The 17,240-nt window shown below is 32.4% G+C and overlaps 1 protein-coding gene and 1 long non-coding RNA gene across 2 annotated transcripts; both read left to right on the forward strand.

The window, feature by feature from the left end:
• The first annotated feature begins 1,971 nt into the window (after positions 1-1,971).
• LOC115974822 lies at positions 1,972-4,643 on the forward strand. Its single transcript, XR_004088016.1, has 3 exons — positions 1,972-2,145; positions 3,131-3,217; positions 4,332-4,643. It is a non-coding gene; the product is annotated as an uncharacterized LOC115974822 (long non-coding RNA).
• An 8,887-nt stretch (positions 4,644-13,530) lies between these two features.
• Positions 13,531-16,392, forward strand: LOC115993707 (putative two-component response regulator-like APRR6). The gene is made up of 3 exons (XM_031117665.1): positions 13,531-13,666; positions 15,473-15,622; positions 15,725-16,392. The coding sequence occupies exons 1-3, from the start codon at positions 13,531-13,533 to the stop codon at positions 16,390-16,392; spliced, it is 954 nt and encodes a 317-aa protein (XP_030973525.1).
• The last annotated feature ends 848 nt before the right edge of the window (positions 16,393-17,240 follow it).

Raw genomic sequence — 17,240 nt, forward strand, 5'->3', positions numbered from 1 at the left:
TATAACTAAAACGTTTTTCGGTACAATATTGGCTTCCTTGGGTTGACGTTTATCGACTCATTTCAATCCCCAAGAAGAAGAACCAGATTGTTGCTCATGCTAATGCTCCGTTGAATACTAGTTATGAGCCTAAATCTCAATCCCATGCCAAAACTCCGAACAAAACTAGTAATGCTTCCAAGTTCTAAGATGTCAATGTTGATACTTCTAAAAGGAAGAAGAAGAAAACAATTGATACCCATCAACCTCAAGCGGATGATGTTGCCTTCTGCTTCACAGGGCGCCAATGATATCCCAACTACTAGCAACATAGATATCATATTACAAAACTTTGCAGATCGTATGAAAAATGAATCTATTTAGAGTTATGTTATTGCAAACCTAGTGGAGATCTGGAGATCGTCCAAGGATGCATGGTTTAAGTGCAAGCTACAAAAGGTGTGCTAGCTTCAGGGAGCAGCTTCTCAATGCTACTGAGATTTCTTTGACCTACACTAGTTAGCTCCATATCATGTTTACCTCATTTATTGTTGACACGTGTCTATCAAATTTTTTGACTACATAGGAAATAAGAAAGGGTGAGGGGTTACACGAAATCTAAATCTTCCAAAATAATCTATTGATAATAATTTATCAATTTTTTTCTATCAAAAAATATTATTCTATTGATGACTCATTCTCTAATGGAAAACAAGTAGGACTTTCATTTGACTGAAGCATAAAAAAGGAAGAATTGTTTTTGCTCTTTTTTTTTTTTGGTGATTATATATAAGAGCTCCTCAATTTCCCTTATATTTTTGCTACTTAAACCCCCTCCTTTTTTCCCCAATCAGGTTGACATGAAGCTATATTTAATTATGTTTCATATCCTCATGGGTTTTGGTATTGATTTGACTGATACAAATTGTGTTGTCACATTGGCAGATTATTCAAAGCCACTAATTGATTATCTACAGAACTTTGCACCTTAGTGGTCCTGGTAGGTACCATTGCTCTAACATAAGATATTTGTATTACATCTTAGTTCTACCGAACTTTTTATGAAAGAAAAAAAGTTTTTAATTCATAGGAATGGAAAAGACAAATCTCCTACTTGATTCATGTTTGAGAAATAGCAAATGAAAGGGTTATATTTCAATCAGTCCCCAACAAAGGTATGGTACAATTTAAACACACACACACACACACACACATATATATATATATATATATATGTTTTTTACTGTAGAAAGCACTGTAGTTGCATAATTTTGATAGAATATTTCATGCTTTATTTTGAAATTCATATATGTATCTTATGTTTATCAATTCTATGTGCGCTTTGATACGTGGACAAGTTCATGTCTTGATTCCTGTTTTGATCACATTTATTGTGACTTTCAAAGCTTAGGAGACCTAGTCTAGTGATTGTCCCTTCTTAAGTCTTGCCATGAGTATATGTTGTTGGCTACCTCATTTGAATTGAGGTCTTGTTTCATTTAGAGCCAATTTCAAACAATTGTTTTCTCAAAAGCCTTTAATCTTCTCTCAAGCTAAAGTTATATGTTCCTACATGGTACATTCTTTTATTTTTTTAGTGGTTGCCAAGTCTACATATTTTTTGTTGAATTTCTTCATGTTTAATAAAATTCTATTTATCATGTTGCCTCTATATCAAATGAACAACAACAATCACATTGTGGCTAACTGGAAGGTTGAAAAAAAGGGGTTGGGAAGGGGGGAGTGTAACACCCCAAATATAATATCTAAATTGGACTTTTTTTTAATTAGTGTGGTTAACTATTTTATGGATATTTGGGCATGTGATAGTATTTAGTCAATTTTGGAATGGGCTAATTTAAATATGGGAGAAACTTTAAGGGTAAAGTTGTAATTTTGATCCCAAGATATTTTGGAACAAGTGGTCCACAATGCTCCCATCAACACAACCCCTTTCTCTTATCACCATACGTATGCCCCTTCTCTCTATTGCTCTATTTTCCTATCTCACTTAGCCACCGAAGCCCACACAAATTCACACTCTAGCTCCCTCTATTTCTCTCACTCCCTCACCGGTAAACTAGCCATCCACCACCACGTTTGGCGGATTTCACCGGAGAACCCAATTAGAAACCCCATACACTCCATTCTCTCAAAGCTTTAAAGGTAAAACTCTTAATTGTTTGGTAGCTTTTCAGGTTTTTCTAAGATTTCTTTCTAATCTAAGCTACATGAGCGGTATACATGTGATTGAGTACATGGGTTTTTGAATTGGTGGATTTATTTGTTAAATGGTTAAGGGCTTTTACAAATGATGATCATTTGAGGTTTCTTCATGGTTAAAAACTTGGGTTTCCTTGGGCAAATCGTATGAGTTGATTTTGTGGAAGTTTGAGGTTGATTTTTTTTTTTTTTGGTAAGAGTGTTAATTTTGAATTTCTGAAATTGGAGTGTGAGCATGTGCTTTGTTTTTGCATACCTAGTGTTTGATAAGTTGTTTATATGAGATTTTGAGTTTGATTCCTTGTTCTTAATATGCTTTAAATCTGGTGGTTTTAATGTGGGTGAATTCTCAAATAATTTGGGCTAGTCTTACAGCTATAGCAATTTTCTAAAGCTGTCATGACAGATTTGAGTCAGCCGCAATGCATGATTTTTAATAAATTACAGAAAAATCTTTTTGGGCTAAATTTTCTATGGTACATTGTATACATATAGGGGAATGTTCTCTTAAAGTTTTGAATTAATCGGATAATTTTCATTGACCAAACAATTTTTACAAATGGCTGCCCTGTTATGTATTGAATATGAAAGTAAGACTAAAACGCTGAGAAATTGTGGAATTAATCCCATACCTCGGTTGATCTTATCTTGGCTTAAATATACTATTTAGTACTCAAAGAGATTCATGAGTATGTTATTTTATCTTATGATGCACATTTTTGCGGTAGTGAATTTAAAATGTTTTGGTTGTGTAAGCACTATGAGTTTCTTGGATGCTTGTTTGGTTCCTGCTTGGGAAGGGTACTTGTCTTAGGATGGGCAAGCTAGACTTTAGGGCATTTGGTTTGATTTTAGGGTATTGTTACGATTTATGGAGATACTTTGTGAAAGGCCTTGTTATTGATAGGACTGATCATTATGTTTCTAGGTTCCGATATTCTTGGTGATGGACCTAGTGACTGGATTAGTTGATTTTGTGGTGCCCGGTTGAGGTAAAATTGGTTGGTCTTCTGAGGTAAGTAGCTTTTCAATGGGATTTTTGGAAAATAACCATGTTTTATAAATGTTGTTTTTAGGGGTCAAACATATTTTGGAAAATTATATATGGATATATGTTTTCTTAAAAGTATTGTGTTGTGATCCTATTATATATGATTATATATGAAAATGCATCATATTTGGTATTGCATTTGGGGAAATGCATGAATTGTTGATATGGAAAAAAATGAGCATCTTTTATTTAATCTTTGATAAGGAAATCTTGGATGTTATGGTATATTAGAAAATTTAAAGATGCTTATCTTGTCTTGTCTTGTCTTGTCTTGTTATGTGGGAAATTGTTAGAAAATTTTTTGACAAAAATGAAGTTGAAAACCTTACAAACCTTGTGGAAGTTAGATTTTTTAAGGTTTTTCTGAAATTACCTGGATATGAACTATGTGTTTCAAAGTAATGTAACCTGTGAGTTGTTTTAATACCATGCCATGTGTGATTTTCCGGTGATCACCCGATTTGGTTTTCGTAGTCTTTGTGACAACGGAATCAGATCTAGGTCAGTGCCTTTTCACTTTGGATGACGCGTTCTTCCCTGCTGCCCATGGGGGGAAGAGGTTCCTTGATTGTGTGTGGGTGAGGCTGCTGCCCATGGGGCCAAGAGACCACATGCAAGAGAGGTCCTATTTGACGCGCTCTCTCTGCTGCCCATGGGGGGAGAGAAAAACCTTGAGGGTATGGATGAGGCTGTTGTCCATGGGGCCAAGAGTTTGCATACCAGAGAGGACAATTTCATGCCAGTTGTGAATGGGTGGATCCCCTGACCGGTCTATGTGCCAGTATGGTAGATTTGTGATAAAATTACCGTATGTAAATTTTATGGCTTTGGAAATTATATTGTTAGTGCTTACAGATTATAATATATAGTTTCATGGTATTATTTTGAGAAATTTTGTGTTTCATCATTTAATCATTCTTGTTACATTATTACAAAAAATGATCTTGCAATATCCAGTTAGCAATTTCCCAAACTAAAACATGTTTTGCAAACTGTTTATAATCATGAAACTTGCATTTCCCCCACCCCCATTAATTATGCTACTTACTAAGCTTTAGCTCATCCCACTCTCCAACAGTTTTTCAGATAAATTCTCTATACCTCGGGCATGGAGCTTGTTTTATTGGTGGTGATTGGAGCATTATGCTAAGTGAGAGATTTATGCTATGATTGGTTGGTGACTCAATCTTGCAAAATTCAATGAGATCATAATCAATTCGATTGGAGGTTGGATACTTCAGGTCTGTTAGCCTTGGGTGTGGTAGGCCTAGATTTTCTATTGAGGTTGCATACCTTAGAGAGGATCATGATTTTGTATTTATTTTATTTGGAACGTTGGATTGTTAAGTGTATTTGGAGACATATGATTGTAGTTTGTTTTGCTTGTAAATGTGTCATAGAGCTTTGACTTGTATTGTGGAGAGATCAATATATTTATTTATTTTATCAAATGGAAGAAAAAAAAAATCTCCTATGTTCTCACTTTTAATGGTCTTCCCTCACGCTTTGGATCCTTTTGGGTTTGGGGCGTGACAGGGAGGCATCACAGTTTCAAGCTTTTTACTTCTTCACTGCTTTGTCTATGTCTTGATGTAGATATCAATTATAAATTTGATAGAAACACAATAGTCGGTCCAAAATACTGAATATGTTAAGTTTTTTATAATTTATTTTTTAAGTTCATTCAAATGACTGACTATCTAACACAAAGGCACACCACAACTCCTTTTTCCCTCTCTCTTGTGTGTATGTGTGTGTGTTTGTTTCCGAAAAAAAAAAAAAGGGTAATTGTCTCACATTGCTTAAGAAAGTGTGTTGTGTGTAGTATAACTTGCCCCACCATCTCTTAAAAGTTATCATGACTTTTAAGTGGAGTTGTGGTGTGCTTTTGTGTTAGAACCTCTTTCCCTCTCCCTTGTGTGTGTGTGTTTGCTTTTCAAAAAAGAAAAAAGAAAAAAGAAAAAAAAGACTAACTATCATATGGCTCTTATTTAAAGATGTTGGTCTTTGGGACCCTTGAACCATCTAATAATTGGTCCCAAATTTCTATGCATGTTATGAAGTAACACTATGTCTCATGGCCACTTTGTTTTCCTTTTCTTGATCTTTTAACTTGGTATAACTTAAGTGACTGGCACTATCATTTGAATACCTGTGGAAATATTTGGCCAGACTCCTTATAAGCTCTCAAGGAGAAACAACATCTAACTATTAGAGGCTTATTCTATGCTCTTTAGTGTTGGAAAACTTGGTTTAAAAAAAGAAAAAAAAATCAAAAGTGATATATATTGTGGAATGTGATAGTCAATTTGGAATTGCTCAATTATATTTATGTTTTTATTTTGAATCAGGTTATTAAAATTTGATTAATGTAAAAGAGCGCATCCATTATTTATTTTTTTTAAAAGTAAATTCTTATTTCAGCGGTTACAAATTGTTGAAACTTATCTTAAGACAACCTTTACTTACAATTGAGTACCTATAGATAAAAGTAATAAGCATACTTTATTCTATATTATATTTATGTGTATATGTTTCAACAGTTTTTAATAATATTTCGACGTTAATAACCGTTGGTAAATGTGTAACACTTTTTTCAACTATTATATAGGTCGTAAAAAAATGTTCACGACAAAGTTTTTAGTGACGGTTCTCGATGGTCATTTCACCATCAAAAATATTTTTTTCAACGATTTTTAGTTTTTTTTTTTTTTTTTTCAATGGTTTCAGCGTTGAAAATAGCCAAATATCTTGTAGTGTATGTAAATAACATTGATGCATAACAAACTATGACTAGCCCCTATTCTAAATTTTAAAAAAAGTAACAAAATGAGTAAGTATGTCATTTTCTTTAGAATGCAAATGTATTTATATTTGAGACTTTGACGGTTATGAAATGTGTGACCTTTTCCATAATGCTAGGAATAATTTGAAGTGTACAGTGTAAACTCTCTAATTGTTTTATCTCGTTATTTCATTTTCCTGCTTAAGGAATTTTAGCCATGTCACTAGTCACATGTATAAACTATGTACTAGTTCTCTTATCCTGCACACACCAGGTAATTATTGAGAAGAATTCTTTAGGGGTGGCCCCAAGATACTGTCTAAAAAAATGAAAAGATTTACAACCACAGGAAAAATATAAGCGAGAGAGAGAGAGAGAGAGAGAGAGCAATCTGTTCTCCATTATCATTAAAGCCGTAAGAAGGCAATTGTTTTCAAACTATAGTTTTTTGTAGTATTAAAGGGAGTGGAGCATTGCTTGTGAAAAAAAATGCTAATCTTCCTCTCGATGTTTGCATGAGGAACCAATATTTTCAACTTCAAACCTGACTGACAGTTTACACATCTGGAACTATCAAGTTAAACAATCAGCTTTCCAAATTAGAGAGTCCTGACTTTAGGGACAAACCTCATTGTATAGTAAAGTTTGCAAAAGAAGGGATTCAATGGAGAGACCAAATAAGATTACATAGTACTAATGTATTGCTGGAAGTAACACCAGGGAAGGCTGGGAGATATGGTAGTTTAGAAGAATTAACCATTATGATTCAGCAAAAAAAAAAAAAAATCATGAATGATTACAAAAATAATAAGAAAGGCACAACAAGAAACAAAGGAAGTTTGAAAAGAAAATTGAAAATATTGTTCAACACTATGAGAGTAGATGCAGTAGTCTAAGATTATAACTATATACAGCCTTACCTCCAATTTTTTAGAGAGGTTGCTTCCTGGACTTGAACCCAATCTATCACTATGATGGAAGACACTTGCCAAAAAAGGAGAGATATCAAAACTACAATGCATGCATTTGAATCACACCTAAAGATTTACAAGGTAGGGTTCAAAAATCTATTAAATCAAGATTAGGCGATGAATATTACCCAGATCATGGCCCCGAAAGTCAGAAGGGGAAAAAAAAAAGATTTTGTACTTAAGCAGTAGTAGTTGAACGATATTTTGTCTTTCATATTTAGCTTTCTGGTCAATCATCAAAAAGCCCAAAATCTGAACCAAAAATACTATTTGAAATTTGAAGGGTATGTGTGAGTGCACACACTTATCACTTTAATAGAGGAAGTGCTAGAATATATGCACACAAAAAAGGAATTTAAACATTAGCAATAGATCATTCGAAAGAAAAACTGCCAGATTCTAGTAAACTATGGGCAAAAGTTAAAATTTTTTTCCCTGATATGTAAACAAAATTGAAAACAACTAGGAAAAATATGATTCACCAATGCCTAATAAACAAATTGAGTTATATGCAAAAATTACATACCCTTGATAGAGCCAAGACATTCCGCCATCCAATTTAATCAAAATATCTTTAACATAATAACCAGTCCATAAGGGAAAGCTTAATAGCCCCTTTTTGGTTGCCCAGGCCTAAAGTAAGCCCTACTTCCAAGCCTTCAACCTTACCCAGGAGCAGCACCCATCAAATTCCCTTTGTTCATGGGCACATGAGAAATGAGCAAATAAATACAAAAGTCAAACCAGACAGGCTAAGAGTCCTATTAAGCACCTTTTTTTTTTTTTTTTTTTTTTTAAATTTCACAAACCAGTCCTACTGTCCTAGATAAATGAGGATTGTGGTAGGTTGACTCTCAAACATGAACCCAAAGATAAAATCCCTAAGATAACCGAATTCAGGGAAAAAGAAAGCAAGTACATCAATATTGTCAATATCTTTCAAATTCATAAGACAATTTTTTTATAGGTAGATAGTGGGAAGAGGGAACGTAAGGTTAGAACCACAGATATGAGGTGCCACGAAGGATATCATTACTGTAGGACAAATTCATAGGCAACTTTTATAACCCAAAGTTCTAGGGGAAAACTTTCGAATTCATAGCCATAGAAGGCATTTCCTATGTTGAAACTCAAAGAGAACCATCCAATTACTCTAGGAACAACAATTATTCATCCTCAGATTCCAGGTAATTGCTACTCAATATAAAGGGTAACTAGCTAATGCTGGTAAGTGGCATTATCATCGCGATGATAACCAATTTGAAAGTTCCCAATAATTCCAACTATATAACACACAATAAAGCAACTAAGTTCCCTTCCAAGTACATTTAACGAATTAAACCATGTGTGATGTTGTAAAAGATTTGCATGAAATTAATCTATAAGGAAAAAAGATCTGATATAAACCCAAGCCAACTAATAAATTACAAGAAAAAACCAGCCAAACAATTACCATATACCAAAACAGAAGCACAACCTACTGATACCAAATCATGCAAAATAGTGTTCCAATCAATTTTGAATTTTCTAAGTTTAATAGATCACATATCACCCATTAAACATATACAATAAGATTTAGCCATGGATATTAGGTTCTCGATCCAAACTGGCCATTTGGTTCTTGATCAAATACAGAGATTCTAAAATTGAAAAAAAAAAAAAAAATATATATATATATATATATATATGAATAGCACCAAGCTCCAACAATGATAGAATAAAGATGAGAAAATGAGATCACAAGCTAATGAAGAGAGAAAGAGAGAGAAATTGCTTTGTAAGCTTCAAAAATTCTGAGTCCAAGACAAATTGATCAAAATAAGTTTTTGAATCAATCAAATAGATGAGAAAGCGAAAGAAATTGCATGGAATTCAGTAACATTTTCCATTAATAAAATATCTAATTTATTTTCTCCACGTTCATTAACCGTTGAAATAAAAATTTTCCAACATAAGCATTTTTTCAACCCCTTTTTTTTACATTACTGAGTAAAAATAAAGTAAAATCTTAGGAGAAAAAAACACCTTATCTCAACACTTATTCCTTACTTTTACTCCACAGTTGAGTACAATTGTAAAAATTGAAGGCTTCTATCAATGTTTTTTAGTGATTGTATAGATAAAAAAATGTTGAAAAAACTCAAGTTATTTGTGGTCCTTGAATCTTATCAATATTTATTGCACCTCATCGATGGTCCTTTTATGGTGTCACAACATAACATTTCAAAATAATGAAGTCCTCTTTGTTGAGTTATATATAGACCAGAAACCTATTGAAACAAAATCAAATTAGTATATTTGACACTCATCGATTTCAATCAATTGATTTGAGGTTAAGATGCAATAACGAGGTATAACCCTAGATGAAATTCTAAACACGTACGTGCAATCACAAATGCAGCATGAATGGTTAAATGGAACAAGAATATCTAACATACGAATAAGTAGCAATTATTTTTGAAAATAAATTACGGAAGTTGACTATATGAATGCAGCCCCAAAAAAAAAAAAAGTTTGACTTACCTCCTGTACTTTTTTAACTGGATATGTCATTTTATTTTAAATATACTATGGCAAGTGGTAGTAAGTAATGTAGCAATCTCTCATTTAAACAAAATGAGATTTATTTTAAAAAAGTATTGGTGGTAAGTCACACCCAACAAATATTATGAGGGAGATGGATTGATGGGGTACACAAAGTCCATGAGATACCTAATTAATTAAGTGACTAACTACTTTGACTCATTAATTCCAAGAGAATATTATCCTTTTTAAGGAATATAATTAAGCATATATGTAAGGTTATTAATTATGGGAAATGCTAACGAGTGCCCTTAGGGCACTGGTTAAGAATTCAGTTAAAAAAAGTTTTTATGGGAAAAGAAAAAAAAACAATTAATGTTTTGATAGTTTTTTTCATTTCCCATAAAAGTGATGTCAAAATTTTTTTTAAATGAATTGTTAATGAGTGCCCTTAGGGCACTTGTTAGTAGGGCCCATTAATTATTTGTCCTAGGTTTCTATTAGCTTCTATAGCCATTTTGGGAATGACAACAAGAACACGTATCAAATTAAGAATGGTCATTTTTAACATTTTATCTGTATCTACTGCTAATGATTGTAATGAAGCAGTTAATGTTTTTTTAACCAAAAAATAAAAACTTTTATTTTGGCTGAATTACTAATGTTAGTTAATCAAGACCAAAATCCTTATTTATTAAATTTTAATTTGGGTATCTATATATAATAGATTTGGGGTTCATTCCTCACCTACACCAAAAATTGATCGATGCCTTGACCTGATGATAAAGAGCTATTATCAACAGCAGATATTATAGGTTGAAATTCTTTCCAAAAAAAAAATAAAATTGAGTACCTATATACAAAAAAAAAATAGGTTATTCATTAACCAAAAGACATCAATACTAGTTGATACAAGGATAGGAAACAAATTGAAAAAGACTATAAAACAAATTAAGTGCAAAAATTCAAAAAGTATATAGTTATAACATATACCATATCTGAGAGAACTTATGTGCTTCATATATAACAGAATTTAATTTTAAATATTGTTAACCATCTTGTTCACCCCTTGCTTTTAATTTTCAAGAACATCTTAAAGTTTTTGGGGGTTAATTTTACCTTTTCATTATAATATTACACAAATAAAAATGCCTGCATTAAAACGTTATTGCCATTTTTTTAAAAGTTATTTAGTATAACTGTATAAGTATGATGTTTGTTAATAATCTACCTCAAAACTGAGTTGTCCTTCTAAACTCAATCAATTATATGCAATCATTAAGTTACTAATAATTGTAGGGATGAAGGGCCCATATATAGGTATTGGGTTGTGGGTCGTGCCTAAGGATGTCAAATAGCCCAAGGACAGGTAAATATTAACGAATGCATACAGATTAATGAGCCATGGAAAAAGTCTGGTCATAAGGAGCTGGGGACATTGTCTGAGAAGAAGCACCTCCTCGGCAAAGCAGAGTAGAGGTCAAATGGTCTGACCATCCATCAAGAACAGAGTAATGAGCAACCGTGCTTGAAAGGATAAACGCCAGAGAGGGATGAGACAAAAGAGAGTTGGGAAATATCTGAGAAGAAAGTTGTTACTATCACATTGAATGCTCTGCATCTAACCCCTTGATTGCATTAATGTGAAGGTGATACCTGAACAGTAACTTTCAACCTTACAGCTACCTCCAAAGATTTCAGGAAGGTGCTGATAGAACAAATATCAAAGAAATTAGCAATCAAGCCCACATGTGGAAGGCTGAGATAAGAGAAATGGAGGGAATATAAAAGAGAAGAACCCCATTAGAAAGGGGATCATCAGAAAATCTAAGAAAAAAATCACTATACACTCAAGAACTATAATTTTGTATAAGTCTAAGAGAAATATATAAAAACATACAATTCTCGGAATTGGTCGATGAAAACTTTTCTTACTCAAAACTGTTGGTTTTATTCTTTCCAGCAACAACTAATCTACCAAGATCCTTGCCCATTTAACTGATTGAAAGTTCATCTTTTCAAGCTCACTCTCTAACAAATTCATTGTTTTGTGCTCTTTAGGCCATTGACCCACCATTTGGGTTTTGGGAGAAAAACGTATCCTTACAATAATAATAATAATAATAATAAGAGGGTTGAACATTGATATTTAGTATAAGTATAATGTTTGTAAATAATCTACGTCAAAACCGAGTTGTCCTTCTAAGCTCAATCAATTATATGAAATCATTGCCAAATGTTTTGTAGCTGAATTAACACCTTCTCATGCACAAAGTGCTCGGGGGTCTAGGGGGGAAAATGTTCGAACTGCGGGGTTAGCAGCATGTTGTAATTATCTCTAAAAAAAAAATTATATGAAATCATTAAGTTACATAATAATAATAATCATTATAAGAGGGTTGAACATTGTTATTTAGTATATGTATATTGTTTGTAAATAATCTACCTCAAAACTGAGTTGTCCTTCTAAAGTCTGAACTCAACCAATTATATGAAGTTATTAAGTTAATAATAATAATAATTATTAGAGGGCTGAACATTGTTTGACTATGTATATATTTATCTTGCCTTACCTACTAAATAGATGAAGTTGATATTACCTTTGACAATAGCTACCATATATAAATATGTGCCTGTTTGGTTACTACGTTTTGTGCAAAAAATTATGTTTGCAATTCTAAAATGTGATTTAATGTGTTTGATAAATTTACAAATTATATTTTTCGGGTCCTATAACATAATTTTTCTACTTTTTCGCATTGGACCAAATGAATAGCAAAAGTAAAAAGATATTTTTTTGTGTGCATAATTTCACAATTTTGAACCAAATTCATCCTATATACATCTCTGCCTCAGTCAATACTGGTCAACTTGTATGGCCAAAGTCATAATTTTTATTTCAAAAATTAAGACCTAAAATTTAATACCTTCCATCTTAAAAGAACAATTGGGAAAATAAATTTAAAACTTAGTCTTGAAGAATTTAGACTACTTTATAGTCTTTATTTGGTTAAAATTAAAATGCATGGAAGGTGAAACAATATTCCCAATATCATGGTCAAACAATTCAAATAGTAAGTTTATCAATCGCATAATGATCTATTCCTATCATGTACTAAACAGATATGAAATTATAAATCATGAGCAAACAATTTTTTCCTTGTTTAGAAATTAGAATATTGGGATGAATTGCATTTTATTTATTTATTTATTTATTTTTGGCTTTGTTTAAAGTGCTAAAACCCACGTTGTAGGAAATGTACGCAAAAAACAGTGAACTGTTTGCATGTAGCTTTTTCCGTATACTATGGGCAAGGCTGGTTTTTCAACTGTCAACAGTTCTCAAATCTTTGACTCTTCTCTCTAACACACACGAGTGGTGAAAAATAAATATTGTTTCCCTTTTTACCCTCAAAGTCTTAATCTCAGTGATGGCGTGTCACAAACCCAATTGGCTGTCGGAGTGTGGCCCACAAAGGCATTTCCTTTTTTAACTACCCTCGAATTTTTCTTAACTTTTGGGCCCCAATAAAATGTTGCATAGTGATCCATACTGATTCTCCATTTAAACCAAGTTTTGAGAGCTCCAATTCTACAATCTACACCTCTTTGAGTCTTTCTCTCTCTCTGGTTAAGCTTTCTTGGTCTAATATATCATTTTCTAGTTGTTCTTGTTCTTTGTTTTGTTGTGAGCTTGAGCTTCATTCTTAGTCTGAACTCTAAACAAACCTGTTTGGTGTTCAAAGTTTCTCAATTCCCAGTCTTGAATTGGCCACCTTCACCTTGTTGTGAGAGCACCATTTCTACAATCTACACCTCTTTGAGTCTCTCTCTGGTTGAGCTTTCTTGGTCTAATATATCGTTTTGTAGTTGTTCTTGTTCTTAGTTTTGTTGTGAGCTTGAGCTTCATTCTTGGTCTAAACAAATCTGTTTGGTGTTCAAGTTTCTCAATTCTCAGTCTTGAATTGACCACCTTCACCTTATTGTTGCTTTTGAAAATGGATGGAATGGGTAGTGATGAACTGATTAGTTCTGTCCCTAACTTTGCTCGCGGTCTAGATATTCTTTTGGTGGATCATGAAACTGCTTCTCTGATGTACCTTGCATCACTGCTTGAACAATATACATTCAAGGGTATAAGTAAAAATATATTAATTCATCCTATATTTAATTTGCTTCAATCAGAGTTGTTATTCTTATTTATTTTATGTATATTCATTAGCAAAAATAAATAAATAAATCAAAGTCATGGCTTTATTTTTCATGTTCTTTTTGTCTGTTATCCTCCTGATTTTGGTTTTTCAATCGGTTTTAATATTTTATGCTTCATTTCTGAATTCTGATTTAGAGGCCAGAACTTTATCTTCATTTTCTATTGCAAAATACAAGAGTGATAAGTTAACCACACCTATCATATACATAAAAATCATAGAGGGTGGCCTTTGTATGAAATGTTTGAGTGTGTATTTGTATAAATATAAATATTCATATGTTGGTGCACGCGCGAACACATAAACATAGAGACATGTATATGACAATTAATAATTTTTTATTCTATATATTAAATTAATAAGACAAATCTTAGCCCAACTCTTTTCCCCCCATTTTAAAAAAAAAAATTTATCTAAAGATTAAGGCTATCTACAACAAAAAATCTCAAAAAAAGTGAAAATTTTGACTAATTTTAGAAAGAATTCTTCATTGCAGGTAAAAATGCTCAGGCATAGATGGATTCATTGACGACCTGGTTATTTAAAAAACTTAGTTCTCTCACCTTGTTAACCTTTATTCCCCCAAGCCTTGTCAAAATTAGTTAAAGGTTTAAATTATGTTTACGTTTTAGCCTAGTAGTTTAAAATTTCTCTGTAAAAATAGTGTCCTAGTTTATTGCTGACTGTTACAGTTAATTTGATGTTTTAACCCTATAGCTTTATAATTTGTTTGTAATTCTTTCTCCAAATTTGATTTCTTTTTCCTATTCTAGTTTTTCTATAGGAAGATGGCCATAATCTACTGTCTACATTGAACATCAAATATATTTGATTTAATTGCTATTTCAATTTTACATAATTCTTCATATCATTTTTTTTATCAGCACAATGTAGGGAATTAACACGAAATCCCAATCTGTACGTGAGAAACAAAAATAGAGAAAACATACGCCAAAGAAAAATAATCACACGCACAAGATAGTATTTACGTTATTCGGTAATTTGTTTACGTCCACGAAATTGTGGAGATTTTATTATTATCAGGGAAAAAAATACAAGTGCTGCAGTACAGTTTTTTTCTCTCTAAAAAATTACAACAACAAACTCTAATCACCAAAACTGCATTTTCTACATTCTATGCACAAGATTCACAATGAGCTACAAAATGGGCCAAAAATTTTTCCCGAGGGCAAGCTTGGGTCTGTTAGCCCAAGCTTTTGCTCCATGGACTAAGTCTCAGAAAATCTTCCATTAAAAACCACGTAACATTATTTCAGATCAGGTCGGGTTGTCAATTGAATCAAACACAACTAGGCTTCACAAAGCCCAACACACAATTCTTTGTATCATTGATCTTAGTACTTTTACATTAAAAATTAGCCTACAGGTTTATTATGATTTAGTTGGAGAAAAGTAATTTGAGTCTTTGTCAAGCATATAAAGAGGTCATGCAAATACCTTACCTAAGAGAGAAAATGAAAAATAAAAGCTTCAACATACATTTATCCTCATTTCATTTTGTTATATATTCATATGTACATAATTTGTTTATGTAAACGTTACATCTTAAAATTTTTCTTAGTCTTACATAGACAGAATGAGGATAATTTATATTTTGTGCTTGGAATGTATTTTTATTCTTACAATTTTCTAGAAAATTTATTATAATGAATATTCATTGTCACTTTGTTAATCTAAATGTCGTCAATATATTTTGTTGTACTTTCAGTTACCACCACTGAAGTAGCAGCCGTTGCATTGTCTATGATTCATGAAGACGAGCATCGATTCAGACTTGTCATAGCAAACATGAAAATGCCAGATATGGATCGTCTTTCTTTTCTGGACGTACTACTTAAGAAGAAAATTCCTATCATTTGTAAGTTTTTCATCTTATTAAACTTCCTTCTTTGGTTTTTAATGTTTTAAGAAAAAATTATTTTTTATTTATCAGTACTTATATGAATTGATCATCATGCAGTGATGTCTTCTGAAAAAAGATTTAGTGTAGCACAGAGAGCCCTAGCTGAAGGAGCATGGTATTTCCTTGAGACACCAGTTCTTTTGGAAGATCTAAAATACATATGGCAACATGCGTATCGCAAGAGAAAAGATTTGAGGAAAGAATTCCAAAAAGAAAACATTGAAGGAGAGGTGAACCATATAAGTTCAAAGGATCAATCCCCTCAAGGTATTGAAATGAAAGAGGCAGGTTGTGTCACTAGCCCTCCCAATGGAAATGCCTCATGTGACATTAACCAACATGTAGAAGCTAGTATGTTTGAGGAAAACTATGTAAGAGAACCTCAACATGAAGCTAATTTTGTTGAGGAAAACCAAGTAAGAGAACCTCAATGTAATTGCAATGATAGGATGAAGATCTCAGAGGGCCATCAACAAGGAGGAACCAATATTTTGAGATCATATTCTAACATTGAAGACAAACAGCAAGAGAGGAGAACTAAGTTTAGCTCAGAACAAACAAATTTCTTTACTATCAAAACCCCTGAGGAGCAAGAGACACAAAGGAAAGATAGCAACTATAGATCATCAAAAAAGGCACGTTTTCTTTGGACCACAGAGCTACATCTCAAGTTCACAGCAGCCCTTAGCCTGCTAGGCGATAAACGTAAAACCACACTCTTATAAAACAGTCTAATATATTTATTTGTCGTTTCCAAATTGATTCTGTTTGTACCTCATTCTACAAGCTATTTTGTTTGCATTGTGCTTAACCTCAAAAAAAATTAGTAAATTTCTTGTTCTCTTTTTGGATACAGAGGCTCGTCCGAAAACAATACTAAAGTTGATGAAGGTGCCTAATTTGACCATACGCCAAGTTGCAAGCCATCTGCAGGTTCTCTATCAACTTTTGAAAATTAATGGAATTTTTTTTTTTTTTTTGGTATAAGTTTGTCTCTAAATTAAATTTTATGCATTACAGTATATTAAGTGAGGTGATTGTTGAATTATAGTAAAGCTAAATTAGTCCACTACTTTATACCGGCATTTAATTTGGGACTTGAATTTATTAATCTATATGTGATTTGAATTTCAAAACACAGATTAGTCCAGGATTAGAAACCCCTTTGCATTGTTTAAAGTCTTGGTGAATATTGGGTCTGGATTTGGGCCTCACATCCAAATCCTCTTCCCTTAAAACCTCAATTGAAAATGCTACACAGCATAAATTATTTTGGCAGATAATGCATTTCTTCTTCTCACTAAACAAGATATTGTGCACAATTATTACTATTATCATCATCATTAATAGCAGTGTTGTTGTTGCTGTTGTTGTTATTTTTATTTGAGAAATGATATGTCTATAACATTTTTATAACATTTTTACAACAAATCCTAAGTGACAGGTTGTTACTGATTGTTATTATTAGCGCAAAAAAATAATTTTAGTGTTAGTTTCAAATTTGAACCAATAACAACTAACTACCTGTAATTTGTTGTAAAAGTGTTGTAAAAATATTGTAGACGTAGCATCT

This window comes from Quercus lobata, chromosome 1 (assembly GCF_001633185.2).
Source record: "Quercus lobata isolate SW786 chromosome 1, ValleyOak3.0 Primary Assembly, whole genome shotgun sequence".
Classification (NCBI taxonomy): Eukaryota; Viridiplantae; Streptophyta; class Magnoliopsida; order Fagales; family Fagaceae; genus Quercus; species Quercus lobata.